The sequence below is a fragment of the Tursiops truncatus genome, chromosome 19 (assembly GCF_011762595.2).
Source record: "Tursiops truncatus isolate mTurTru1 chromosome 19, mTurTru1.mat.Y, whole genome shotgun sequence".
Classification (NCBI taxonomy): Eukaryota; Metazoa; Chordata; class Mammalia; order Artiodactyla; family Delphinidae; genus Tursiops; species Tursiops truncatus.
In genome coordinates, this window is record NC_047052.1 from 52,951,709 (window position 1) to 52,979,272 (window position 27,564).

The 27,564-nt window shown below is 40.6% G+C and overlaps 1 protein-coding gene and 1 long non-coding RNA gene across 4 annotated transcripts; one reads left to right on the forward strand and one right to left on the reverse strand.

Moving 5' to 3' along the window:
- Window positions 1-1,725: 1,725 nt before the first annotated feature.
- On the forward strand, window positions 1,726-5,856 carry LOC141277211 (uncharacterized). Its single transcript, XR_012328241.1, has 2 exons — window positions 1,726-1,857; window positions 4,306-5,856. It is a non-coding gene; the product is annotated as an uncharacterized lncRNA (long non-coding RNA).
- A 360-nt stretch (window positions 5,857-6,216) lies between these two features.
- On the reverse strand, window positions 6,217-26,757 carry LOC101330614 (uncharacterized). 3 transcript variants are annotated; one of them, XM_019927323.2, is made up of 5 exons: window positions 26,626-26,757; window positions 17,793-17,991; window positions 15,418-15,544; window positions 15,047-15,142; window positions 6,217-10,292 (listed from the first exon to the last, which is right to left on the reverse strand). In XM_019927323.2, the coding sequence occupies exons 2-5, from the start codon at window positions 17,805-17,807 to the stop codon at window positions 8,728-8,730; spliced, it is 1,803 nt and encodes a 600-aa protein (XP_019782882.1). In that variant the 5' UTR covers window positions 17,808-17,991; window positions 26,626-26,757; the 3' UTR covers window positions 6,217-8,727. The 3 variants fall into 3 exon arrangements, with proteins under 3 accessions (XP_019782882.1, XP_019782881.1, XP_073652797.1); XM_019927322.2 differs by having other exon boundaries at window positions 15,418-15,568; XM_073796696.1 differs by lacking the exons at window positions 17,793-17,991; window positions 26,626-26,757 and adding an exon at window positions 10,398-10,455 and having other exon boundaries at window positions 15,418-15,542.
- Between the last annotated feature and the right edge of the window lie 807 nt (window positions 26,758-27,564).

A 27,564-nucleotide genomic window follows, 5' to 3' on the forward strand; every position in this document is an offset into this window, starting at 1 on the left:
TCAACACGTTGTACACCTTTAAACTTATAGAATGTTTTATGTCAATTACATCTCAATAAAGCTGGGGGTGGGGAAGCCCTGGAGAAAGAATAATAACTTGATAAAGTGCAGGTACCATTTATGTATCCAGACTATACCATGTGCCAGGCACTACACTTTGTACTTAAAGAACTTTTGCTCATTTAATCTTTCTAACAGCTATGAAGTGGGAACCATGACAACTTTCTTCACAACAGATGAAGCTTAACTCAGTGATTAACCTACCCAGGTCAGAGGCAGAAGCAGGTTCTTCTTACTCCAGTCCCATCACTTTCTACCTGGCCAACATTATTTGCAGATGACAAAAATGCTCAACTAGAAAAGATGAAGTAATCAATTTGAAGCTCTCAGTAACAACATGAGTGGAATCAGGTGACAAAATCAGCATATCTTTTTAATTTTTTGTAGATTACATAAAAGAAACAAAAAAGAGGGAGCGGGGTCATACGGGGAAAAAATGACACCATTTACAGTTACAACAAAAGTGTAAACTACTTACAAATAAACATAATAAAACATGTCCAAGACACATACAAAAAAAATCACAGCTGGTCAAAGAAAAAACAAAAAAACTTGAGTTAGAGGAAATCCATCACGTGTTCCTGAAAGGGTAGTACCTAGATCTACATCAGTTCTACCTCAACCAAAACACCCAGGTGATGGAACATAACTGGAACAGTTTTTGTTTTTGTTTTTGCGGTACGTGGGCCTCTCACTGTTGTGGCCTCTCCCGTTGCGGAGCACAAGCTCCGGACGCGCAGGCTCAGCGGCCATGGCTCAAGAGCCCAGCCGCTCGTGAGCACGTGGGATCCTCCCGGACCGGGGCACGAACCCGTGTCCCCTGAATCGGCAGGCGGACTCTCAACCACTGCGCCACCAGGGAAGCCCTGGAACAGTTTTTTCAAAAGAAAAGAAAGAAGAAAACGTCCAAAGAGTTTGTAATATGGAAATGGTTATGACAGGAAGTTAGATAAAAATATATAAAATTATACCAATACCTACACACCTGATCCCAACGCTAAAAATGAGATATACTAAATTTAAACAAGAGTTGTTTTCTGGAGGCGTATTTAGGAGGATGAGAATGTCATTACTTGGGTCGGGATGAACCCGAAAACCTATTTTCAATAGGAATATACAGTAAACATGGACGCAAGAAGACCAGAAACCCCATTTCTAAATTAAATATGCGATAAGCTCCCCAAACGCTGTCCCCAACACAGATACGACTCCCAATCCCCCCAACCTCAGCCACCCCAAACGCTACTCTCCAAAGAACCTCCTAAGTTCTCGTCGCAACACGGAACCCCGTGACCTCCCTTTCCATGGGGAACTCTCAACACGGATTCCCCGACTGATCCGCTAACACACAACACCCCAGCGAGGATCACCACTCGCTTCCCCCCGAGACCGACCTCTACGTCGTTTGGAACAAAAACAGCAAAACACCCCAACGCGCTCTCCCTGGCCCCGAGACACGCCCAGAACCGGACACTGACCTGATGGATGAACCCCGTCTTCACCGTTGGAGGCAAATCACGATACCGCTGTTCTAAACACTTTGCCTCAATGTCTGCAGCCCGGCGACCAACCCACGCGGCGGACACGACCCTCTGAAGCTGAAAGGATGGTGGCCGACGAGGTCCAAAAACCGCAGTTCCAGAGACCCCCGGAATCTGGCTCCTCCTGGTCCTTCTATGACGCAATATTTCCGCGCCGGTTTCGAGGGTCTTTACCGGGAGCCGCCATCTTCCCACGCACTGCCGAACGACGGGGGAGGTCTTCCTTTTCCTGCATTCCGCGGGAAGGTCAAAAACGGTGAGAAGCAGTTGAAAACGACCTATTTCACCCCCTTTCCAGGTCACTTGATCCGTTGGGCCCCGACTTTGCAGCATTCGCCAGGGGCGCTGCACAAAAGCTTAGCTTCTCAGAAAGTCAAGCCTGCCCGGATCTCTGCAGGGAGCGCAGAGATGGTCGCGGACATGAAGGCACTTTTATTTAAAGGATAAAGAGAAGCTAACAAGCGCAACCATCTCAAAGAAATTTAGGGGCGGGGGGAGGGACCCAAGCCAAGCCTAGCAACAATTGAAGGAGAACCGGCTAGTGGAACGCTGGGTGGAGGGGGTGTTGGAGGAAGCTGCATTTAAGGCCATTGTAGGGTTTAGAGAACCGCTGAGGAGGGCATTGGTCTGAGAGTGGGCAAAGTGCAGGATTATACAGCTCTTGTTCTGACTGGTGTGGAGGGAAATGGGGAACACGGCATCAGGGGCTGGCAAAAGGGGCTGAGGCTGCGAAGAAGCGTGGTTCCCCCAACCACGGTGGGAAGAGCCATGGCTTCCACAAAGATGGGAAATACTTTAAAGCAAAAGTTCTGAGAAAGGGACTTCCCTGATGGCGCAGTGGTTAAGAATCCACCTGCCAATGCAGGGAACACCGGTTCGAGCCCTGGTCCAGGAAGAACCCACATGCCGCAGAGCAGCTAAGCCAGTGTGCCACAACTACTGAGCCTGCGCCCGGCAGCCACAACTGCTGAGCCCGTGTGGCACAACTACTGAAGCCTGGGCACCTAGAGCCCGTGCTTTGCAGCAAGAGAAGCCCCCGCACCGCAACGAATAGTACCCCCCCCCGCCGCAATTAGAAAAAACCTGCGCGCAGCAACGAAGATCCAATGCAGCCAAAAATAAAATTAAATAAATAAATTTATTTTTTTTTAAAAAAAGCTCTGACAAAGGGAAGTGATTCTGTTAAGTATTGCAGCCCAACTGATTAACCCCCACTCCCTATAATTGTACAACCTGGCTCAGAGAACCTTCGAAGTAAAGAGGTTAATCATTCATTTATTGACCCAGCAGATGTTTATAAAATGCGTACTGTGTGGCAAACAGAGGTCTGGGTGCTGGAAATATGAAAGGTATAAAAGCAGACAAAAATAACACTTTTTTTTCGTGGAGCTGTACATTGTACTGTTACAGACCAGGGTTCTTGGACTCTTTAATCAATAGAAATTGGTAACAGGCCAGATAAGAAACTCAGGCAAGGCTTTATTGTGACTGGTGCTGCAGCAGGAGGGAGAGAAAACAAGTAACAGGTTCCCTTTCTTGCTGGGGGTAGGGGGGTGGGGAGTTGGTCCCTTAAATGGGATGAGGGTAGGGCGCAGGTCTAGGGGTGGGGCAGGAGGGTGGTTTAGGTAGTCTGCCCATCCCCTGTAGGGCTGTGTGCAGGGATTAAGCACAGGACCCTGGCTTTTGCTCTCAGTACCTCAGAAGTGGCAGTTGGATTTTGGTCTTGTATCTTGTTCATAATTGGCCCCAACTGTGCATGCACAGCAGTTATTTTTAGTCCCTTCTATTGTAGTTTCATTGTATTCTGTTGCGGGAGGAGACTTTTGTCCAGGTGCAAGCACTGCAGCAAAGTGTCCCAGATTCCAGCCTGTCTCACTACTGGTGTGCAGAATGGAAAAGTAAAGTTACTTGGTTTTATTTCCTCATTGTAGCGAGTGTTATGATTCCCACCTACAACTGTGACCTAAAATTCCTGGAGGGTAGAGCATTGAACAAAAGACTTTAGTCTGAAGCCTTAAGATCTAATGGAATTTTTTTCTCTAGGTTTTGGATTTGCGTGGGACATGTCACCCCTTTTTTCCTTACTATTTATCTCTCTTAGAATGGGAATATCTATCCCACCTCTGTCCCACCATTGTATTTTGGAAGCACATAACTTACCTGCTTTCAGGGGTCCAAAGCTGGAGAGGAGTTTTGCCTCACGGTGAATTGTACCTCAAGTCTTACACATATCTGACTTAGATGAGACTTCAGATATAGACTTTTTTTTTAACATTGTATTTTATTTTATTTTGGCTGCATTGGGTTTTCGTTGCTCTGTGGGCTTTCTCTAGTTGTGGCAACTGGGGGCTACTCTTTGTTGCAGTGCATGGGTTTCTCATTGCTGTGGTTTCTCTTGTTGCAGAGCATGGGCTCTAGGCGCACGGCTTCAGTAGTTGCGCTGATGGGCTTAGTTGCTCCACGGCATGTGGGATCTTCCCATCCCAGGGATCGAACACATGTCCCCTGCACTGGCAGGCAGATTTCGACCACTGCGCCACCAGAGAAGGCCTGGATATAGATTTTAGAGTTAACGTTGGAATGAGTTAAGACTTTTGGGGCTGTTGGGATGGAATGTATGTATTTTGCATGCAAGAGGGACATGAAATGGAGGGGACAGGGCCAGTGGAGGAATATTATGGACTGAATGTTTGTGTCTCCTCAGATTCACATATTGAAGCCCTAAGACCCAGTGTGGCTTTAATCAGAGATGGGGCTCCTAAGGTAAGTAATTAAGGTTAAATGAGGTTGTAAGTGTGGGGCTCCAGGAAGTTTAGTGTCCTTATTTATAAGAAGAGAAACCAGAAAGCAGTGTCTCACCAGAAACTATATCTGCTGGAACCTAGATCTTGGACTTCTAGCCTCTGGAACTATGAGAAAATTAATTTCTGTTGTTTAAGCCACCTACTCTGGTATTTTGTTATGACAACAAGAGCAGTCTAATACAGTGGTGAATTACATTGTTTATAAAATTAGACAACTTTTAACCGACTTTGCATTCTTTGGATAAACCCAATGTAGTCATGAAGTATTTATCTTTTTAAAATGTTGCTTAATGTGTTCAGTAGAAACCTGGGAAACATTTGTGGGGTCATGGTGGAAGGAATATGATTTTGGATCAAGCAAATTTAATATGGGCTTACTATGAATTGATTCTGGCTTTTATGTGTGAGCTCAGTGAGAATGGCTCTAACAGTTTGCTTGGTTGGTTGACTGAAACTTGACTTAAAGGTGAACTACATTAAAGTTTAAATGCCAGAAATTCCTTGTTCCATATTCTGTAAAGTATCCAAAAGTATATGGAGTTAGGAATGCTAATGTAGATTTATCATGTAAAACCAGCTTACCCATCCCCTAAATACATAACCCAGAAGCATCCAGAAGACAGTCTCTTCAATGAAGCTAATCTGGCTACAGAAAATGGAAGTATACTATTATAAGATTCTGTCACTATACACGAAGAGGTATATATAATAATACTCATACTGACAAGTTAATGATACATGCTGTAAACTAAAGGAACCACTTAAATAACAAAATTATGGGGAATTCCCTGGTGGTCTAGCAGTTAGACTCCGTGCTTCCACTGCTGGGGGCCCAGGGTTCAATCTCTGGTCGGGAAACTAAGATCCCACAAGCCGTGCATGGTGCAGCCATAAATAAATAAATAGATAGATAGATAAATAAATAAAATAAGCCAACAAAGAAGATAAATAATCATAAGACATACTCAGTTACTCCAAAAGATGGTAGGAAAAGGGGAGCAAAGAATAGATGGGGGCTTCCCTGGTAGCACAGTGGTTAAGAATCTGCCTGCCAATGCAGGGTACACGGGTTTGAGCCCTGGCCCAGGAAGATCCCACATGCTGCGGAGCAACTAAGCCCGTGCACCACAGCTACTGAGCCTGCGTTTCACAACTACTGAGGCCTGTGTGCCAGGAGCCTGTGCTCTGCAACAGGAGAGGCCACCATAATGAGAAGCCTGTGCACCACAACAAAGAGTAGCCCCCGCTTGCTGCAACTAGAGGAAGCCCACACACAGCAACGAAGACCCAGCACAAGCCAAAAATATAAATTAAAAAAAAAAATACGTGGGATGAATAGCAAATTGTACATTTTTAGTCTCAACCTAACTACATTCTCACATTAAACATAAATGATTTAAACACCCCAATAAAAAGACATATTGTCAACTCGATAAAAAAGCAAGGCCTAACTATATGTTACCTTCTAGAAAACCACTTTAAATATTAAGTGACGAATAGGTTAAAAGTAAACCATGTTAAATAGAGATGTGAAAGATATAAAAAGAAAGTCCCAAGTCAAATTTCTAGAGACTAAAAACTACAATTTGAAAGAAAACATACACTGATGGAATTAATGGCAATTAGACATGGCATAAGAAAAGATTAGTTAACTTGAAGACACAGCAATAGAAACTATCCAAAATGATACAAGGGGCTGTGCTGGGGGGGTCTTAAAAAGCATGAGCAGTTTTTTAACCTATTAGGGTATGCAAAAGAAAAGACCAGTGAAGTTGATGACAAGGCAAAAGAAACTCACGTACAAAGAGAACAAAAGCTAATAAAAGCTTTTATTAAAAAGAGAAAAGCCTTGAGTTCTCAGTCAATGGGGTAAGAGGTATCATTGTGAGGAACACCAGGTGGAAATCTCTCAAACTGCCCTCCACTCTCTTCTCAAGATAGTGAATGAAGAAACAATATTATGGGAGGGCTTATAAAATATGAACATGTAACATATAAAATATTTTTAAACCCCATTACACATTGTTATAATTAACATGTTAATCACTTCTCTGACTTTTTGATCCAATGGAATACAGTTATAAATTTTTATACAGTTATCATACTGTCCTTGTTTGTTCAATCTAGCATCGTCAGTTTCCGGTCACTTCTGATTGGTTTTTCTCAATATTAGTCACACTTTCTGGCTTTTATGCATGCTTGGTAATTTTTGGTTGGATGACAAACATTGTTAATTAATGTGTTTGCACTCCTATAAATATTCTTGAGGTTTGTTTTGAGATACATTAAAGGTACTTGGAAACAGTTTGGTCCTTTCTGATCCTACTTTAGATCTCAGTTGAGCAAGACCAGATTGCTTATTGGATGAGACTCAGCCAATTAACAATGAGTGCCTACTCTGTCAGACATTCTAGACATCTGGTAATATAGGGGTTAACAGAAGGTCCCTAAACAGTAGAAGTACTTGTTACTTCTTCGTGAAGCTTACAGTCTAAATTTTACAGACTATAACTTACATTCAAGACCTTATATTTGAGCACAAACTCAGGAAGATGATATTTGATATTTGTTATATTTCTGCTTTGTATTGAAACTGATATAGCAATGTTTATACATGATCTAAGATCCTCATATATTCCACATTAAAATCCTTAAGAAAACAATTGAGATGTTCTCTTCAAGTAATTCTAAGTTTTTACATCATGTGTTTTTTAAAAATCATTTACAATGCCATTAAGATACCTCATCTACTTACATGCCTCCACTCCTAGTTTCTCCCTAAGGGACCTGACCTCATGCTCTTCCTCAAATCCCAGTTTTCCAGCAGTAGACTTGGTCTGAACCTTAATGCTACATCAGTTTTATGCCAGTCCCTACTGACATTACTCCTGGCTACAGCTCAGTAATTATAGAGATTCTGAAAGTATTTGCCAGATTGGTTAAAGGCCTATAGTATTCCAGTCTAGAACCAGATTGAGCCCACACTTCCAGAGCTCCTTGACCTATTCCCAATCTGATTCAGTCGATCCAGCTCTGTGAAGTATGATACCAGGCCACAGTTGATTCTATTATGATCTACTTTTCTCTTCCTCATGTGACACTCAAACATGTAAGACTCGAGAGTCCCTTAGTTGAGAGGAAATGGAACCACCCCAACATTCTTCCTGACATCTATATCCATTCCATCAATGAGGCAAAGGGAAGGGTTGGGCAGGGAGCTATCTCCAGAGGGAAGAATGCAGCTGAATAGTTATCCAGTTTAGATTTTCATATTCCCAGGATTCTGAGAATAATTTGGATAGTCAGAGAAGAGAGCTAGGATGGAAGCAAGAAGAGTCATCTTAATTTGTGTTCAAATTGCCCATTTTATTTTCATGTTTTCAGGAAAACTACCAAGAGTTATGTTGGAATGTATTTTGTTAGTTAATTTATAGGTTTAAATTACTAATTGTCCTTGGGCTTTCAGTTCATTTTGCAAACCTGATTTCACTACCTTTTCAAGTCCAGAAAATTTTAAAAATCACATTTATAGTGACCTTTATGGTATAATGCTTAGTCTTATTTATAAATTGCACTTAAGCTCATTCAAGGACATTAAGTTATATTTATGAATTTAATATTCATTTCTGTTGTGAGGGAATTCAGTTGTCTGAAATAATATTTAAATAAATTTAGAGCCTAAGAAATGCAGCAGCTAATCATATATTGGGTGGGCGTTGAAGGTATTTTTTTTTTAAAAAAAGAAAAAGAATCCACAATTAGGAGAAATGAGTATAACATGATAACCTTAACCAGTGATGTGGGGTAGACTGTCTTTCTCCTTAAAATTATGGAATCATAAGCATAGTAACTAGGAATATTGTTCAAGGTTTCCTGTCCAAAAATATACATCAGGTATATTGTGTAATGTATTATGAAGTGGGAATTGGTACATAAAGCTCTCGAATGTTTCTCATTTTCACAGGCTTTGCTTCACAAGAACTTTAGTAAGATATTCCACAATTAGTGTGTTCACAGTGTTTTATTTGTATATGATTTCATCAGCTAAATGGATGGGGCAGAAAACCCTGCCACATTCACTGCCTCCCAAATTTCTCTCCAGTATGTAATGACACCTATTGAGGGAAGGACTTTACCACTCTCATATTTTTACACACTATAAGCTCACTGATGACCTTGGTAATCACTGATAATAGGATCTGTCTTCCAAAACACAGCTTTCGTAACCTCTGCCTTCATAGGTTTGCTTTTTATACATAACCATATAATCAGCTATACATTATTGCTCAAGGCTTTTCCAAATAGAATGTACCAGTTTTTTCCTATGTGTTTTTTGTGACATAAAATAAGATATAATTGACCACTGAAGGCATAACCACATTCATTGCATTCATGAAGTTTCTCTCCTGCACAAACTCTCTGTTATCTCCTGAGGGTGCACCTCTGGCCTCTGGCTGTTCCATAAGGACTACATTCCTATCTGCTAGGAGCCCACTGATGTTTAATGATGTCTGAGGGGTTGCAGAAGGCATCTGCACAGTCACCATATTAACAGTGTTTTCCCCCTGCATGAGTTCACTAGTATCTAATAAGCTGTGACCCTTTGTGGAAGGATATTCCACCTTCACTGAATCTAGTTGTTTCTCTCTTGTGTGTGTCCTCTTATGTTTAACCAAGCATGACATGTGGGAGAAAGCTTTCCCACACTCATTGCATCCATAGGGCCTCTCTCCCGTGTGAGTTCTTTGATGGACAATGAGCATTGTCTTTGTAGTGAAGGCTTTCCCACAGTCACTGCATGCATAGGGTTTCTCTCCTGTGTGAATTCTCTGATGTTTAATGAGTCCTGATTTCTGTGAACAAGATTTTCCACAGTCAGTACATACAAAGGGAGTCTTTCCTGTATGAAATCGCTGATGTGCTATGAGGCATGCCTTCTGGCTGAAGGCCTTACCACATTCAGTGCATACATAGGGTTTCTCTCCAGTGTGAGTTCGTTGATGTATAATAAGATTGCCCTTCTGTATGAAACCTTTTCCACATTCACTGCATATATAAGATTTCTCTCCTGTATGAATTTTCTGGTGCAGAATGAGCTGTGATTTTCTGGAGAAAGCTTTCCCACACTCATTGCATACATGGGGTTTTTCTCCTCTTTTGTTTCTCTGATGTATAACGAGCTCTGCCTTCCTAAAGAAGGCTTTGCCACATTCAGGACATTCATAGGGTTTCTCTCCTGTATGAGTTCTCTGGTGTTCAGTTAGCTTGAACTTTCTGTAGAATGCTTTCGCACATACACTGCATACATGGGGTTTATTTCCTGTATGAGTCTTCTGATGTTCAGTAAGCTGAAATTTCCTGAGGAAGGCTTTTCCACATTCACGGCACTCATGGGGTTTCTCTCCTTTGTGAGTTCGCTGATGTTCAGTGAGCTTGAACTTCTTGGAGAAGGTTTTCCCACAGACACTACATCTGTGGGGTTTCTTTCCTGTATGAATTCTCTTATGTTCATTGAGCCGAGACTTCTTGAGGAAGGCTTTCCCACATTCAGTACATTCGTGGGTGTTCTCTATTTTGTGTATGTCCCGATGTTTAATTTCAGTATGAGTTTGCTCATGATCAACATGGAGAAAGGATCTCCCATCTCCATTAAACTCAGCAGACTCTATTTGTTTGCAGCTTGTACTCAGGTTGATTACATCTAAATATGATTTCATAGTTTTCCCATGTAAATCAAATACATCATGATTTGGCCTCAAAGGAAAACAACTTTTGCTCTGATAAATAATATTCTCAAATGCATTCTGTTCATAACATTGTTCCAACATCTTCAGTATACTTTGGTTTTGCCAGTGTGGCTGCATATGATCATCCACTTTATCAATTTCTAGGAAAGAGAACAATTAACCCTTCCATGAGTATCATATGGAATAAAACTGCTTCAAAAATACCTTGGGGGACTTCCCTGGTGGTCCAGTGGTTAAGACTTCACCTTCCAATGCAGAGGGTGCAGGTTCGGTGCCTTTTTGGGGAGCTGGGATCCCGCATGCCTCATGGCCATAAAACCAAAACATAAAACAGAAGCAATATTGCAACAAATTCAATAAACACTTTAAAAAAATACCTTGGAGTGAGCTGGCTCTTTAATGGAAAACCTATGATATCAAATATAAAAGAAATTCCAAGTATAAAAGTACCTTATCTTTTTTAAAAAAAAAAAACTTTTCACAATTGTTGTTAAATATATATAAGATAAATTTTACCATTTTTAAATGTATATTTATGTGGCATTAAGTACCATCACATTGTTGTACAACCATCACGACCATTCATCTCTAGTTCTTTTTCATCTTCCCCAACTGAAAAACTCTGTATCCATTAAACACTAACTCCTGTCTCTTGGAAATTGTTAAAAACACAGTAATATAAAACACCAAACAACCCAAAAGATAACAGCCGTCAGGGTAAAAATTCTTTACTTTCACTGAAGCCATATTCTATGGGTGGAAAGGGAAACAATAAACAAATAAGATAAGGAATAAAGTAGGCAGTTCCAAGTGTGACAGTGGTTTGAAGAAGCAAAGGAAATAAGAAGTGGAAGATATCAGGATTTATTTGGAAGGAAGGATAAACAAGACTCACTAATGGATTTGATGTGAGGAAAGGTAACAAAAGAGGGAATCAAAGTGCACGCCTGAGTATTTGGCTTGACCCATTGGGTAGTTGGGTAGTGCCTTTTAACAAGATGAGGAATATCGCCGAACTTCAGAATGTGAGGGAAACCAAGTTCAGAATGTGAGGGAAACCAAGTACATTTTGAAACATATCATTTTTGAGATAATATCCAAGCACAGACATGGAAAAGCCAGTCAGATGATAAGACTTGAGTAAGGTCTTGACTGAAAATAGCAATGTGGAAACATCGGTATGTAAATATTATTTAAGGGGACTTCCCTGGCAGTCCAGTGATTAGGACTTGGCACTTTCACTGCCATGGGCCCAGGTTCAATCCTGGTTGGGGAATTAAGATCCTGCAAGCTGCACGGCGCAGCCAAAAAAAAAAAAAAAAAACAAAAAACCCAAAACAAAGAAATATATATTATTTAAGGTCAGAGTATTGTATGAGATCACTTTCTGAGAAACATGAAGACTGAAAAAAGATGAAGGCACAGACGAAAGCTTTAGTCAGTCAACATAGAGTTTTGGGATTCCTAGAGCCCTCTGAAGAGACACTAACATAACCATGCTGGTAGAGAAAGAAGAAGACGTGGGTGTTAGAACATATACATCAAAGAGGCAACTCAGAATGTTGGACATAGAGGTCATGATTTCAAGAAAATTCTAACAGACTCTTGGGTGCTCATCCTGTTGATAAAACTTGCCATTCTTCTTCATTAGGTGGATCATCATCAAATTCACTTTCCCAAAGCACCAATCTCACATTCTAACCTTGCATGGAGCTGTGACACATTCTCATACGTTCCCACAGAAAGGGACATGATGATCCTGATGGACTTTCACAACAGGCTAATGGGGCACAGTCTTTTTTAGAAGCAGATCTGCTGCACCAGACATGGGAATGCTCACCTTCTTCACTATTCTGTACCTGTATGGATGTCATGGTGGAATTTTTCCCATTTCATTGTCCCTGATATACTAATCTCTCAACTTGCCAACAATAGCGTCTTCTTCCTTAATCATACAGTAATGTCTCTGCTGGCATTAATTAAAGGGTCTTATAGGACCACCTTCCTCCTGAATCAAGATGTGACAATTTTATCTTTAGTTTTTCTTAGAACATCTGGCTATACCTTATTATTTCTATAATGCTGCCACTGAGGTTAAAAATAAGACTATCTAGAGTTAGAATAGACAAAACCTAACCTCCACCATGCCTCCTTTATTATTAACACATAAAAGTCACAACAGTAAGCCTGGTGATAAAAGTTTACATTACCGTGATGTACTCAGTTTATCGAAGTTTCCACTCCACTAGCTCCCCAACAAATACTTTCAAACATTGGTCTCCACATGGCTGGTTTCAGGCCAATCTTTTGACAGTCCCCACATGGCCTTGCACATTTCCAGTTTCTTGCCATGTTTCCTTGTCATCTTAATTCAAAACTGAGCTATTTCTCTCACCTAAGATACTTTATGATACTATCACTCTTCATTCTCTCTATACCACTTTAGGCTACTTTTCTTCTAAATTTCTGAAATAGTCTCTATATTTACCATTTACTTGAATTTTGTACAGCCTTCAATGATAGCAGAAACATTTCACATGTTAAAAAGCTTAATTTGTAAATATTACATGAAGATTTGTCCTAGCTTTGCTCATAAAATCTTTGCTCTGAAAGACATTTCTTTGTTTCCCACTAAATTTAGTCTCTTCTATCAAAGATACTTAGCATCATCTTCCGTCTGTTTTTTTCCCCTCTCACACTCCATATTGTGGGTTGAATATGTCCCCCAAAGACATGTTTAAACCCTAACCCCTAGTAGCTATGAATGTGACCCTATTTGGAATCAGCGTCTTTGCATATGTAATCAAGTTAAGACCAGGTCAAAATGGATTGGAGTGAACCCTAATCCAATGACTGGGGTCATTCTAAGGAGACAGAGATTTGGCTACAGACACAGAGACATACAGGGAGAAGGTCATGTAATAACAGAGGCAAAGACTGGAATGATGTGTCTACAATCTAAGGAACATCAAAGATTTCTGGCCACTACCAGAAGCGAGGAATAGACAAGAAAGGATTCATTCCTAGATCTTTGAAAGGGAGCATGGCTCTACCAATACCTTGATTTTCAAATTCTAGCATCTAAAACCGTGAGAATACATTTCTGTTGTTTCAAGTCACACAGTTTGTGGTAATTTGTTACCTAGGAAACAAACATACCCCATACCTACTTAAGTGGCAAATTCAGTCTTTATTGTTCCAGAATCTTCTCATACCATCCTCAAGCTGGGTTGAAGTCACCAACAACCAGGTCTCACATATGGTTTTCTGCTTCAACACCTGCCTATTCCAGTCTATTTTCTACTGATAGCCAAGGTGATACCTCTAAAACATAAATTATATCCCATCACTGCTATACCCTAATCCTTCTAAAGGTTTTCTCATTAGGAGGAAAATCAAGTGTTTGAAATGGATGACAAGGCCCTATGTGACCAAATGACCTATTGCAAACCCCCAGTTATGACCCCATTGACCTCATCTCTAGTCATTTTCCATGCTGATGGTTTGGTGTTTACAGTCGTTTTCACCACCAGACATAGTATCTGTGAATTTTTTCCCATTTATTTTTATTGTGATAAATTACACATAACACAAAATTTACCATCTTAATCATTTCTGAGTGTACAGTTCAGTGTATTAAAATGCATTCACAATGGTGTATAACCATCACCACTATCTCTCTCCATTAAGTCTTTTCATCTTATAAAACTGAAACTCTCTTTTTGTTAAATTTCTGCCTCCTCTTTGAGAGTGGGGACTTAGGTGTTTGATAGAAGAGAAATTTCTGTCATAGTAGTATGGTCAACTGGGACTTAATGCCATCAGACTATGAGGAGGAAAAAGATAGCTTTAGGGAAAAGAATCCAGCAACATCTAAAGTTTAACTAAGAGAATGATTAATTAACAAATATAAAAAGGAACTACAGTAAGGTGGGCATGAGGTTTTATGATTTCGTTTAGGCTAGGAAATGAGAATGAGAAATTTTAGAAACGTCTTTCCTAATTACACAAAGAACAGGAACAGCAGAGGCATTAAATACAGGAGTCCAGAGGGTAGAGAAGATTCAAGGTAATGCCAGGATTTAAGATGTACAGAAGTACAAGAGAATCTCAATTTTAAAAAGGATGTTGGAAAGGGATTTTCTGGGAGGGAAGATGGTTCTAGTTTCTCACACAAAAAGAGTGAACTCATTGGGAATTGCCATGGAGACAGGTTAAAATATATGGTACCAGCAGGTATATTAGACAGTGTTAAGGGACATGTCAATTGCAAGTCTCCACAAAAAGCTTAACACATTTGAATAAAGTAAGGTTTTATAGCCTATGAGACAGAGCAGAGGGATGACAACAGAACCTTTGAAGAATCTCAGAGGGGGTAAAAAGAAAAGTCAAGCAAGCAGATGAATACACATTAAGAGACCACATTACTACAAGAGTAAGGCACCTGAGGTGCAGTTGGATGTCATAAAGGGAAATAAATATTTCACAATGGAGCAGAAAGGTGTATGAGTCAGAAGACAATGATGAATTCAAAGTTTTGTCTGAGAAGAGAGACACGGAAGGAGGAATTTCATACCAAGAGATGTGAAAGGAACATAAAATCATACTCTAACAAGTGAAGAATGGGAGGATTTGAAAAACCAAGCAAGAATAATCCTAGGAGGGGGAAAGTTGACATCTAAGAAGAAATAAACAGGGATTCATTCCAAGATGAGATAAAGTGGTATACTTTCCTCTAAGTTCTTGCACAGAAAAAGAGCTCTCATATGAGGAAAGGGATACATGGAGGCTGTTTCTGTATCCTCAGACACCCTCACCACTGGGATGCCTTCTCTAAAGGACTAGAAAGTGATTTCCACAGCCTTCCCCCTCTTGCTGGTTCTGTCTCACTTACCTGGATGGGGGTGACTGTGAACTTCATCTTCTAAGGTCCATGGTGGTTCTCCTTGTTCCAACTTGGAGAGTATATCAGGTTTGTTAACTTGATACCCTGTTCGTGGGAAATAACAGAAGACTTAGGCTCATCAAATGGCACTAGGGATCTGTGATGCTATGAGAATGGTACACTTTAGGGAATGCACGATCTGCATGTTTGGAAATTAAAGGCTTGTCTCTAAAACGCGGAGAGATTATACCTTCTCATCTGGGGCCGGGGGGGAAGAGACTGAAAATCTTCCACTTCAGAGCACCACAGACACAACAACTCTTTCAGAAGGTGAAGAAAGAAAAGTCACCGTCCAAGGGACACAGGGGAGCCGTCCTCACCTACGGACACCAGGTTGCTATAGTTCTCCAGCATCACGTCCCTGTACAGGTCCTTCTGATCAGGGTCCAGGAGCTGCCACTCCTCCCATGTGAAGTCCACGGCCACATCCTTCAGTGTCAGCGATCCCTGTAACAACACAGTCCATGTGCCCTGTAACAACACAGTCCATGTGATAAGAGTGTTTCTCTCATTATTGAAATGGAAGGTGTGAAATAATAGAAAATATATATAATGTTCTATGTCCCTGGTTGCCGGCTTAACACTCCTAAAACCCTTGTAGTCTCCTAGGTGATAAAAGCACTAGGAGCATCTTTTGTCCTAACATTTGGTCTTTGAATTCAATCCTAATCTGACACTAACAACTCAGAGTTACCATCAGGCCCCACAAGCTAAAGAGCTCAGTCCCACAAGACTGCCTTCACTTCAGCCACCAGTCCAAAGTCCCAGATTCCAGGTTCCCTGCACTTGTGTCCAACTTAGCTACAAATTCGGGGGTTCTCATAAATTCCCTGCTAAGGTTTGATAATTTGTTAGAACCACTCACAGAACTCAGGAAATTATTATGCTTACTCTTATAGTTTATTATGAAGGACACAAATGAATGGTCACATGAAGAGGCTCATAGAGCCAAATCTAAAATGGTCCTGAGTGCAAGGGCCTCTGTCCCTGTTGAGTTGGGGTAAGTCACCATCCCAGAAAGTGGACTGTTTGCCTACTTGGAAGCTCTCTGAACCCCATTGGGATTTTTATGGACGTTCCATTACATAGGCATGACTGATTAAACCACTGCCTACAAGTGATAGAGCTCAATCTCCAGCCCCTCTCCTGTCTACTGAGATCAGAGGGTAGAGCCAGAAGTTCCAATCAAGGCTTGGTCTTTCTGGGGATCAGCTCCCACCCTGAAGCTCTCTAGGGGCCCATCCTGAGTCACCTAATTAGCACACATATGGCTCAAAGGGGCTTGTTATGGATAAAAAAAGACACTCCTATCTCTGAGGAAATTCCAAAGGTTTTAGGAACTCTGTGGCAGGAACCAGAGACAAAGACTATATATATAAAATTATACCACAACGAGTCATTTGTTTAATTAAAATAAAGGCAATTAAATAAATAAATAAAATAAAGGCAATAAGGAGGTGGGAGGTAACAACTAGATTCTTGGGGGCGTATTCTCTTTCATTTATCAAAATTTTATAAGCAATTGAACTTTTTCTGGTTAAATTTTCCTTATTACTTGATCAATTATTTCATTTTTAATAGCTCTATCAACTTGGGAATTTAAATTTAGTGTCAATACATAATAACCGTCATCACACACAAAAATACTGGTACTTCGTTGAATGGCACAGTAGCAGTACCACGATTAGATGTAATTGCTTTAAACTGACCAAACATCAATTTGATGATTAGTATTTTGCTAGTTTCAATATTTAGATGAGTTCTTCTTTTCAATATAGTTCACTAATTTTATTCCAATTAAATATAACAACATCTAACTCTTTCCTATCTACACAAAATATTTAACTTTTTTGGGCATGAAAAGTACAGTAATAACTAGATTTTGAACACATGGAAGGGCTCTGTATTTTCTGAGATAAGGTAAAGTTCTAAAGCAAACTGTGGATCTCAAAAACCCAAGCCATTACCAAACAAGAATTTATAACTCCCTGTGGCCAAATCTGTACTGAAACACCCATTCTACAACCTGTTCACAGATGTCCTTTGATAACTGTGCAAACCTTACATTTCCCTGGGCACTTTAGGTTTTATTCAAGGATAAAACCAGCACAAAACAAGTGTGGGTATATAAGTCACCAAGCTGTGGTCTTTTGAAAAACTGTGTGCACTGAATTCTACTTGGTCTAGTCCAGCAGAGGACTCAGAATAATCATATAAGAAACAGCCATACACAACCTGCTTGTATATCTATCAATATTAGAAGAATGCTATGAACACAATGAATGTTATCACCTCTAGAAAGAAACCATCAAAGAAATTTCCCAAGACTTAAGTACCATGAAATAGTGACATCTCCTGAGGAAATTATCTGCCTTCTCCTCAGATTCAATGCATATCAAATAACTTATCATGATTCTCTGGTTGCAGTGGCTGACAGATTACATGCAAGTTGATGGTTTATGTAACCAGGAGGGACCTGCAGAGTCATACATTATATACCAACATTGGTCATGTAGTATGAAATCTACGAACAATATATACCTGATTCTACTTCATCATGATTTTGAAGGTAGTTTATTTCTCCCCAGAGCCCATTTTTTCCCAATTAATACTTTTCATTTAATTGGACTGCTTTTTTTTTCCAGCCTTCTGGAAATCCATGAGGGAATCAAGAATAAAACAAACCAAAAGTCACCTGAGCCTTCATCATTTTCTTGTTTTGGGAAATGCCAAGTAACTAGGATGTTGTTTTTAGTCTCTTCTGGATCTGCCCTAAGTTTCTGTTCCAAAATCTCAGTCTCAGGTAACGGATGTCCCATGAAATGACCATATGCAACTCCAGGAACCTCCTCCTCATCCTTTACTTGATTTCTCTTGCTCCTCGAAGCCAGGACCTGTGGAGTGAAGAGTAAGTTCATTTGGGTGATATATTCCCTCTGGGCCCAGATGCTGTCACTGCTGTTGTTCACCCACCTTAAGTCAAGGTCAGTGCTTCTAACTGTCCCTTTATTTGATGCCCCTGAGGCAGTAAAACATAACAATCTAAATGGAGAGAGGTATGCCTTCTGTGAAGTATAAGTAGCATGAATGAGAAAGGGAATATGGAAAAGGAAAACCAGAACAGCACAAAGCCTGGCAGAAGAATGGCAGAAGACTTCCCACACAGATCAGTTTTGGGAAAGAAGACATATAGAAGTGAGGCTCTGGACATTTTTTCCCCTTAAAATCACGTGTCCACATACTCCTTTGTAGTGGGTTGAATGGTGCCACCCCCCCCCCAAAGATATGTTCACATCGTAACCCCATGAACATGTGAATGTGATCTGATTTGGTAAAAGGGTCTTTGCAGATGTAATTATAGGGATCTCAAGATGAGAACATCCAGGATTATCCAGGTAGGCCCTAAAATCAAATGAGTGTCCTTATACCAGACACACTGAGAAGAAACACACAGGGAAGATGAGACCATGTGAAGACAGAGGCAGACATCAGTTATGCTGCCACAAGCCAAGGAATGTCTGGAGAATCTGGCAGAAAAGGAGAAGGAAGTGAATGGACGTTTCGCAGGTGTGCTGGAGGTCCCTAAGATGACGCCCAGATTCAGTGATTCCTTAGGACTCCCAAGATTTAGCACATAACTGATTTATTACCATGAAAGTATACAAGGCAAAATCAGCAAAGGGAAAAGGTGTGGCAAAGTCTGGGGGAAAACGAGGCACAAGTTTCCAAGAGTCCTGTCTCCATGAAGTCACAGAGGATATGCTCACTTCCCCAGCAACAAGTTGTAATAACTCATGTGAAATGTGTTAGCCTATTAGAGACTCAGTGCCCATGGCTTTTATGGGGGGCTATTCCTAGTACATATCCTAGTACATACCAAAATTCCAGAATCCCAGAGGAAAACACGTGTTCAAGACAAACCATATTGTTTGAAAGAAGAGTCTTGGCACAGTGAGCCACTCTCGATAGGGAAGAGTGGGAACCCTCCCAAAATCTAAGTTCCCAGATGCCAGCGGAAGGCATCTTGTCAGCAGGCCTTTCCAAGGAGAACAGTCTCAGGTCAGCTACGTCAATTCTGCACAGCAAGGAACCGAGGGTGTCTGCTACAATATATTAATAGATTAGAAAAGTCACATGATTGCCAAAATCGATGCTGAGAAAAATATTTCATAAAAATTCAACATCTAGGGCTTCCCTGGTGGCGCAGTGCTTGAGAGTCCACCTGCCAATGCAGGGGACATGGGTTCATGCCCCAGTCCGGGAGGATCCCACATGCCATGGAGCGGCTAGGTCCATGAGCCATGGCCGCTGAGCCTGTGCGTCCGGAGCCTGTGCTGCACAACGGGAGAGGCCACAAGAGTGAGAGGCCCATGTACAGCAAAAAAAAAAAAAAAAAAAAAAAAAAAAAAAATCCAACATTTATTTCAAATATAAGCCCTGGGTATGTCAGGAATTCATTACTGCCTTAGCATGAAAAAACAAAACACAACCTATAAGTTTTTTTTTTAAATATATACTACCATCTCCATCTGTTTCTAAAACACAAAACAAGAGTATGTGTTGTTTGTGGATACATACACATCTAGTAAAAGTATGAAAATATGCATAATATATAACAAGATAGCAGTTATCCATGGGAAGAGAGGGGGAGAAATAGAAGATGATATGACTTAAGTTGTATCTGTATATCTTTCAAAAAGAAAAAGAACCATAATAAAAAAACAAAACTGAATAAATCCCACATATGTCCAGCTGAAAGCCAGAGATAAAAGCACTCATTAAAAAGACGGGTGGGTTTGTGTGTGTGTGTGTGCGTGTGTTTGCGCATGCACGCACGTGCTAGTGCAACAATACCATTATTTTTCACCACTGTTCTGGAAACACTCCCAATGCAGTCTGATAAAAGAATCAAGTAAGAATTATTAACATTAAAAAAAAAAGTTACTAACAAAAGATGGAGGTCAACTTTAGTGAACACCAAAAATAAGAGTATTAAGTTAACTGACCAGTTATACAATCTATATGTAAAAATTGACAACTTCGTAGAGTGACATTAGCAAAAATGGTGGAGTAGATACCTCCAGGGGATTCCTCAGGAGCACTAAAAAAACTGACAAAAACTGTCAGAATCAACCTTACTGGAACTCTGGAAGACAGTCAATGGTTTACAGAAACAAAGTGAACACCTGACCAGGAGAAAGGTCTCTAAAACAGGAGACTTTTTATGGCATTCTAAATTAGCCTTGCCCCCACAGCCATTGTGGCAGAGCGGCAGCCTGTATTTGTGGTGTGGATGGATACCTGGACCTGTAGGGAGCAAAGTAAATCTTGTCCCCAAAGAATTGTTTGTTTTGACCTATTTGTGGGTTCCCTAAAGGACTGACACAAGAGGCCTGCATACAACAGACACACGGAGAAGAACATGAGCTTTCACCTCTGTCTGGTACTCAGGCTCAGCAGAAGCAGGAAAAGAAGCCTAAGGCACTGTTATAAATGGCCTGGCTAAGTTTGAAGGATTGCCCCAAATGGAGCCAATATGCAAAGAACTTAAAATCACTTTCTTTTCTTTTTTAAACTCAAAGAGTTCTACAGTGAGACACATAAAGTTCAAACTATCAAAAGCCAAAGATAGAGAATCTTCAAAGCAGCAAGAACCAACTGTCATATGCAATGGATATGAAATAAGATGAACAGCTGATTTCTATCAGAAACCACAGAGATCAGAAGGCAGTGCGTTCCTGGGACTTCCCTGGTGGTGCAGTGGTTAAGAATCCACTTGTCAATGCAGGGGACACAGGTTTGAGCCCTGGTCCGGGAAGATTCCACATGCCACAGAGCAACTAAGCCCACGCACCACAACTACTGAGCCTGCCATCTAGAGCCCACATGCCACAACTACTGAGCCTGCATGCCACAACTACTGAAGCCCACGCACCTAGAGCCTGTGTTCCACAACAAGAGAAGCCACTGCAATGAGAAGCCCACATACTGCAATGAAGAGTAGCCTCCTCTCGCCCCAACTAGAGAAAGCCAAAAATAAATAAATAAATTGATAAAAAGAAAAGAAAGAAAAAAAAAGGCAGCGCCTTCTTAAGTCAAAGTGCCAAAAGAAAAACGTAGGAGGTAAAACTATTAAACTCTTAGATGAAAACCTAGGCATAAATCGACCTGACCTCAAATTTGGGCAACAGAGCCTTAGATATGACACCAAAAAATACAAAGAACAAAACAAAATAAGACTTCGTCAAAAAAATCTTTTTAAATTTATTTTATTTATTTATTTTTGGCTGCATTGGGTCTTCGTTGCTGCATGTGGGCTTTCTCTAGTTGTGGCGAGTGGGGGATACTCTGTTTTGGTGCACAGGCTTCTCACTGCGCTGGCTTCTCTTGTTGGGGAGCACGGGCTCTAGGTGCGCAGGCTTCAGTAGTTGTGGCTCGCAGCCTTAGAGCGCAGGCTCAGTAGTTGTGGCACACGGGCTTAGTTGCTCCGCGGCATATGGGATCTTCCTGGACCAGGGCTCGAACCCATGTCCCCTGCATTGGCAGGCGGATTCTTAACCACTGCACCACCAGGGAAGCGCCTAGACTTCATCAAAATTTAAAAGTAGTCTGTATAAGATGCTACCAAGAGAGTGAAAAGGAAACCCACAGAATGGGAGAAAATATTTGCAAATAATATAACTGATTAAGGGTCTAGTGAGCAGAATATATAAAGAACAATTACAATTCAATAACAAAAAGACAATTTAAACAGTGGACAAAGAGACTTGAATAGACATTTCTCCAAAGAACGTATAAAGATGGCACATCATTTGTCATTAGGGAAATAGAAATCAAAACCACAATGAGATACCACTTTACCACTTCTTAACCAAAAGCATGGCCATAAAGATAAATAAAATAATAAGTGTTAGCAAGGATATGGAGAATTAGATTCCTCATACATTGCTGGAGGCAATGTAAAGTGGTGCAGCCTCTGTGGAGTACGGTTTGGCAGTTACCCAAAAAGTTAAATACAGAATTACTATTGACTTAGCAATTCTGCTCTTAGGTATATGCCCAGTAGAACTGAAAACAGGTATTAAAACTTGTACTCAAATTTCGGAGCTGCTCTACTCATGATAGCCAAAAGGTGGAAACAACCCAAATGTCTATCAACAGATGAATGAATAAACAAAATGGGGTGTCTATCGGCAGATGAATGAATAAACAAAATCCATAAAGTGAAATATTAACCATAAAAAGGAATAAAGTACTCAAAGGAGCTACAACATGAACCTTGAAAACAGTATGTTACATGAAAGAAGTCAGAAGTAACAGGCGACATATTATATGATTCCATTAATATGAAATGTCCAGAATAGGCAAATCTATAGAGACAAAAAGGCATTTAGTGCTTGCCAGGAACTGGCGGGGGAGACAGGAATGGGAAGTGAGTACTTAATGGATGCATAGTTTCCATCTGGGATGATAAAACAGTTCTACAACTAGATAGTGATGATGTTTGTACAATGTTGTGACTGTACTTAATGTCACTGAATTATACACTTTAAAATGGTTAAAATGATAAATCTTAAGTGTGTTTTACCACAAAAAGAAATTGATAGAATTATATAAAAGAAAATTGATGTCTGTTACATGGCGGAACATTTTAGTGGAATATTTTAACACTGTATACTGAAAATTTCAAAATAGTTATCATTGGTAATGAAAACTTTTACTTCTAGAAATTTCTGCAAAGGAAATAATGGCATAAGCATGCAAAGATACATATTCCTATAAATGTGTGTATATATATACATAAATGTATACATAATATATTTATATTTATATATTTATACATAAATACTTTATGTATACATAAAGTATTATATAGATGCAATGATAGAGGATTAACTGATTAGTATAAACTTTCAATGGAATACTGTGCAGCTATTTAAAACATTCTATATGTAGTGAAAAAATATGTAACTCAAAGTTATATGTAGCATAAATGTTTTTCTGCCATAATACAAAATGTGTAAAACATGTCTGAAGAAAAACGCACAACCTAAAAGTTGAGAGTTATGTGTTATTCAAAGACCTTACGGGGACTACAGCCTGGGAGGCAACCTCTCAGTAGCTGAGGAACTGCTGAGGTAAGGTAAGGAGGACCCAGGACATATACATAAGTTTTTGCTGAAAAAGAAATATGTAGCTGAATGTGAAAAGATAACTGCTAATCACAAAAAAACCGTATCTCAAGTTAATGATTTTAGTGGTTTTCTATGTATGGGAAGATGCAAGAGTCTGGGCTCGTTGAAATTATTCCTTATATATGCATCTTAACAATCTAGGGCCAGTATCCTGTTTTTCCCCATCCTGAATTCCCTTCTGGGTGCACCATGGTTGGGGTGGGGGCGTGCTGATGCAGTGGCTGATGGCGGGCAACATTCCTTGTTTACTGGAATGGCAGGTGACATTTTTGTGTGCATATATTTATACAGACATACCAAAAAATACCGATACCAAAAAGTTAATGTGATTATACCTAGATATTATTAGATAGGTCATTTTATTTTCTTAATTATCTTTTCACAAGTATGTAAAATATGTGTAATAGAATATAAAATTATTGTTGCCTAATTATTACTGTAAGTTTATCGTCTTTTAAGTTTTCATTACAAAAAAATGAGTAAATGACATGAGTGATAAATTTTACAAAGTATGAAAGTACAAACACAGAAAAATAGCAGCTGTTTATTTCTACCATGTATGTGTCACTAACCGTCACAATTTTATATATTTTAATTCCCTTAATTCTCAGCAAACTTGAGAGAGGGACTAAACTTTTATTTGCACAAATGAAGAACAAGACTCAGGTTCAGTAACTAAATAAGTGTTCTGGACCTGATTCCAAATTGTGGTGGAGGGAAGGGGGTCCCCCCCATACAACGAAGCAATTCTCCTGACACCAGCTGGGCATCCTACTTCAGTTCAGTTCTGACACTATCTGCCCAGAGACAGCATCAGATCCCACAGGTTAAGGGTTCAGTCACACAAGACTGCCCTCCCACCCCCCCTTCACCCACCCACCATCACATAAGATGCCATTCTCAAGTCCAGATTATTACCTGTACTTCTGACCAACTGGCTATAAATCACAGGTTCCCAAGATCTTCTCCTCAGGTTCAATTAATTTTCTAGAGTGGCTCAAGAACTCAAATATTTTACATACTAGATTACTGGTTTATTATAAAAGAATATAACTCAGGAACAACAGGATGGAAGAGATGCAGTGGGGAAGGCATGAGGAAAGGGTATGGAGTTTCCATGCCCTCTCCAGGAAAGCCACTCTCCCAGTACCCCCACGAGTTCACCAACCGGAAGCTCTCTGAATCCCTTCCTTTTAGGTTTTTAAAGAGGCTTCATTATATAGGCATGATTGAGTAACTGGCTGGCCATTGGTGGTTGATTCAATCTCCAGCCGTTTCTCCTCCCAAGAAGTCAGGGAGTGGGACTGAAAGTTCCGACCCTCTAATCACATGGTTGGCAGTACAGACAACTAGCCCCATCCTTAGGTGCATTCCAAAAGTCACTCCATTAACATAACAAGAGACACCAAAATCACTCTCAAAACTTTGAAAAGTCCAAAGGTTTTAGGAGCTGTGCCAGAAACGGGACCAAGACGAAATATTTCTTATTGAAAATCACACTATCACAGTTATTCACCCAAGTCATCAGTAAGAGCAAGAATCCAGATTTTTAAAAGCCAGATTCATTTCATTCGCAAATCCATACATTTGTCACTGGGACAATATTATTTGGAAATGCTCAGATCATCATTCACTTGGAAAATATAAAGGAATTAATTAAGCTATTGGAAGAACTGTAGTTGATAGAAATGCTTAAGTATTTAGGGGAAAGTATACTGATGTCTGCAGTTTACTTTGAAATGCACCAAAATTTTTTTTAAAAAAGAAAGAGGGACTTCCCTGGTGGTCCAGTGGGGAAGACTTCGAGCTTCCACTGAAGGGGGCACAGGTTCCATCCCTGGTCCGGGAACTAAGATCCCGCATGCCGCCCGGCGAGGCCAGAAAAATAAATAAATAAAAGTAATCAAAAAAAAAAGAAAAACAAGATGAATTAATGAATGGAGGGATGGATAGATAACTGACAGAGCAAATATAGTAAAATGTTAATGGTACAATCTAAGTGGTGGGTATAGTACATGTGCACTGTAAAATTCATTCAACTTTGCTATGTTTGGAATTTTTCATAATAAAATGTTAAGTTCTTAATTTCATAATGAACTGTTGAGTTGGAAAAAGCTATTAGTAATCATAAAATTTCAGTGTAGTAACCAAAAAAGAAAGTATTTAATAATATATTTTTAAATTGTTTTACTATGTTAAAGAAATTGAAAGGAGATAAAAATTAGAAGAAAAAAAAAAGACCCTAATTTCAATTGCAACAAAGGCAAAAAACCAAGAAGGAGATGTGGGTCAGGGAAACAAACCCTCGGGTAAATACCAAATCCTAATGTAATCCTAAAAGTAATAACTAAGAGAATTTGTATTATGGAAATGTTTAAAATATGAAATTAACCTTTTAAAAAGAGGCAAATTACACCTGTTTCCATAGTTTATCTGAATTATGAAAATTAAGAGAAAATAACAAGACAAAAATTGAAATATACTAACATTTGAATAAAAGTTGGGAAACAGAATTTGACGGACCAGAAAGGTTATTTTACTGGTGTCAAAAAGAATCTGAAGGGCTTCCCTGGTGGCGCAGTGGTTGAGGGTCCACCTGCCGATGCAGGGGACACGGGTTCGTGCCCCGGTCCGGGAAGATCCCACATGCCGCGGAGCGGCTGGGCCCGTGAGCCATGGCCACTGGGCCTGTGCTCCGCAACGGGAGAGGTCACAGCAGTGATGGGCCCGCGTACTGAAAAAAAAAAAAAAAAAAAAAAAGAATCTGAAAAGAAATATTCAAGTAAACTCTCAGTAAGGAGGAAAGAAACCTCATCTTAGAAAGTTTACCACTTTAGATTTGCTTAATGCTTGATCTCCCTAAATTTCGTATCCGTGGGGACGAAAGGAGAAGGTGATGTAGCACCCTAAGGAGACTTCCAAAGCAGTCCTTGGAGAGGAAAGTGGGCTTCAAGGACTGAAGGGAATTGTAGCGTTCATCTGGTCTATCTCACCCCTGGCTACTCCGTCACTGAGCGCCAAATTAATTCAAACACCACTTACATTGACAAATACCAACCCCCCTTCCGTTCCCAATGACTGAGCACTACTAACAAAGTGAACTGCAAAGACCCCAAACTCTGACCTCAGGACTCTGAGTCCTTGATTTCTATGGACCTTTAATGCACGACCACGAGAGCTCCCCCATGCCCGACAGCAAAGACATCCCAACTTCAGACCCATGGTGCCAGACCACCAGCTCTCCCCGCGGACTCTGCGGCTCCTACCTACACGGACGCCCACAGATCCTCTCTCACCCCTTAACCTATCCCACGGAGAGAGTCACACACTGACCTGATTTCCTCTTGATCCCACTCCGATCTCCTAGCGGCTACACTTGTGAATCCTCTCATTTCGGGTTCTCTAAAGCCAGCTTCGGCACCGGACTACGGCGGCCGATGAGGGACTGAAACTTTCCTACGCAGCACGGACAATTGGACTTCCGGCTGCTTCTTAGAGGGTAATGTGTCTGTGCCCTCTGCGCCTCGCCTCCCTGGGGGCAGCCATCTTTGAGTATTTATCATTCAGAACAGAGATAGCTGTTTCTGCGCCACTAATCCGTATGGCTCGAGACCAGTAAAAGGCCCCTGAACTGTTCCCTCACCTGATACTTCATCCCCTGTGTGGCGAGGCTGGAAGAGTTGCGAACAACACTGCACAAGCTACATAGTTTCAAAGGCTCGAGCTTATACAAGGCAAACATGGCGCGGGCGCCGTCCACTTCAGCGGTCAAGAAAGAAACGCCCAATGAGCGCGGCCATGTCAGAGGAATTTCAGGTGTCCGTACAGCGGAGAACACTCCCCCTCTCCCCCCAAAGTGAACAGGAGGATGGCCCGCCAAGCTTGGGTAATAGAAGGGCCCATGACAAGTCCCTGCATCTCAGCTTGTGAGGTTAGACTTAGCAGGTGAGTGCGGGTCAAAGTGTGAATTCATTGTCGAGGTTGTCTTTTGTTTCAGGCCAGTTCGGAAAACACCAAGTGTTGAAATTTGAAATTGTGGTCTATGAATTAAGTGGATACAAAAGCTACTGTGATGTTGTCAGAGCATCAGCAATGCAGTGCCAATATTTTTTGAAGAAATTGCTGTTGAACACAAATTCGTGTGCTAAGCAAACCCAAATGTTGGACTTTGGAGCAGAGAGAGGTTTATTGCAGGGCCAAGAACGGAGAATACGTGGCTCGTGCTTAAAAAACCCGAGCTCCCTGATGGTTTGGGGGGAAGAGTTTTTAAAG

Excerpts from the sequence above, each read along its gene's own strand:
- LOC101330614 (XM_019927322.2), bottom strand. Across the intron at positions 15,143-15,417 it reads TAGCAACCTGGTGTCCGTAG|GGTATCAAGTTAACAAACCT; the intron begins GTGAGGACGGCT and ends TCCCACGAACAG. Across the intron at positions 10,293-15,046 it reads TCACAGTCACCCCCATCCAG|AAATTGATAAAGTGGATGAT; the intron begins GTAAGTGAGACA and ends TCTCTTTCCTAG.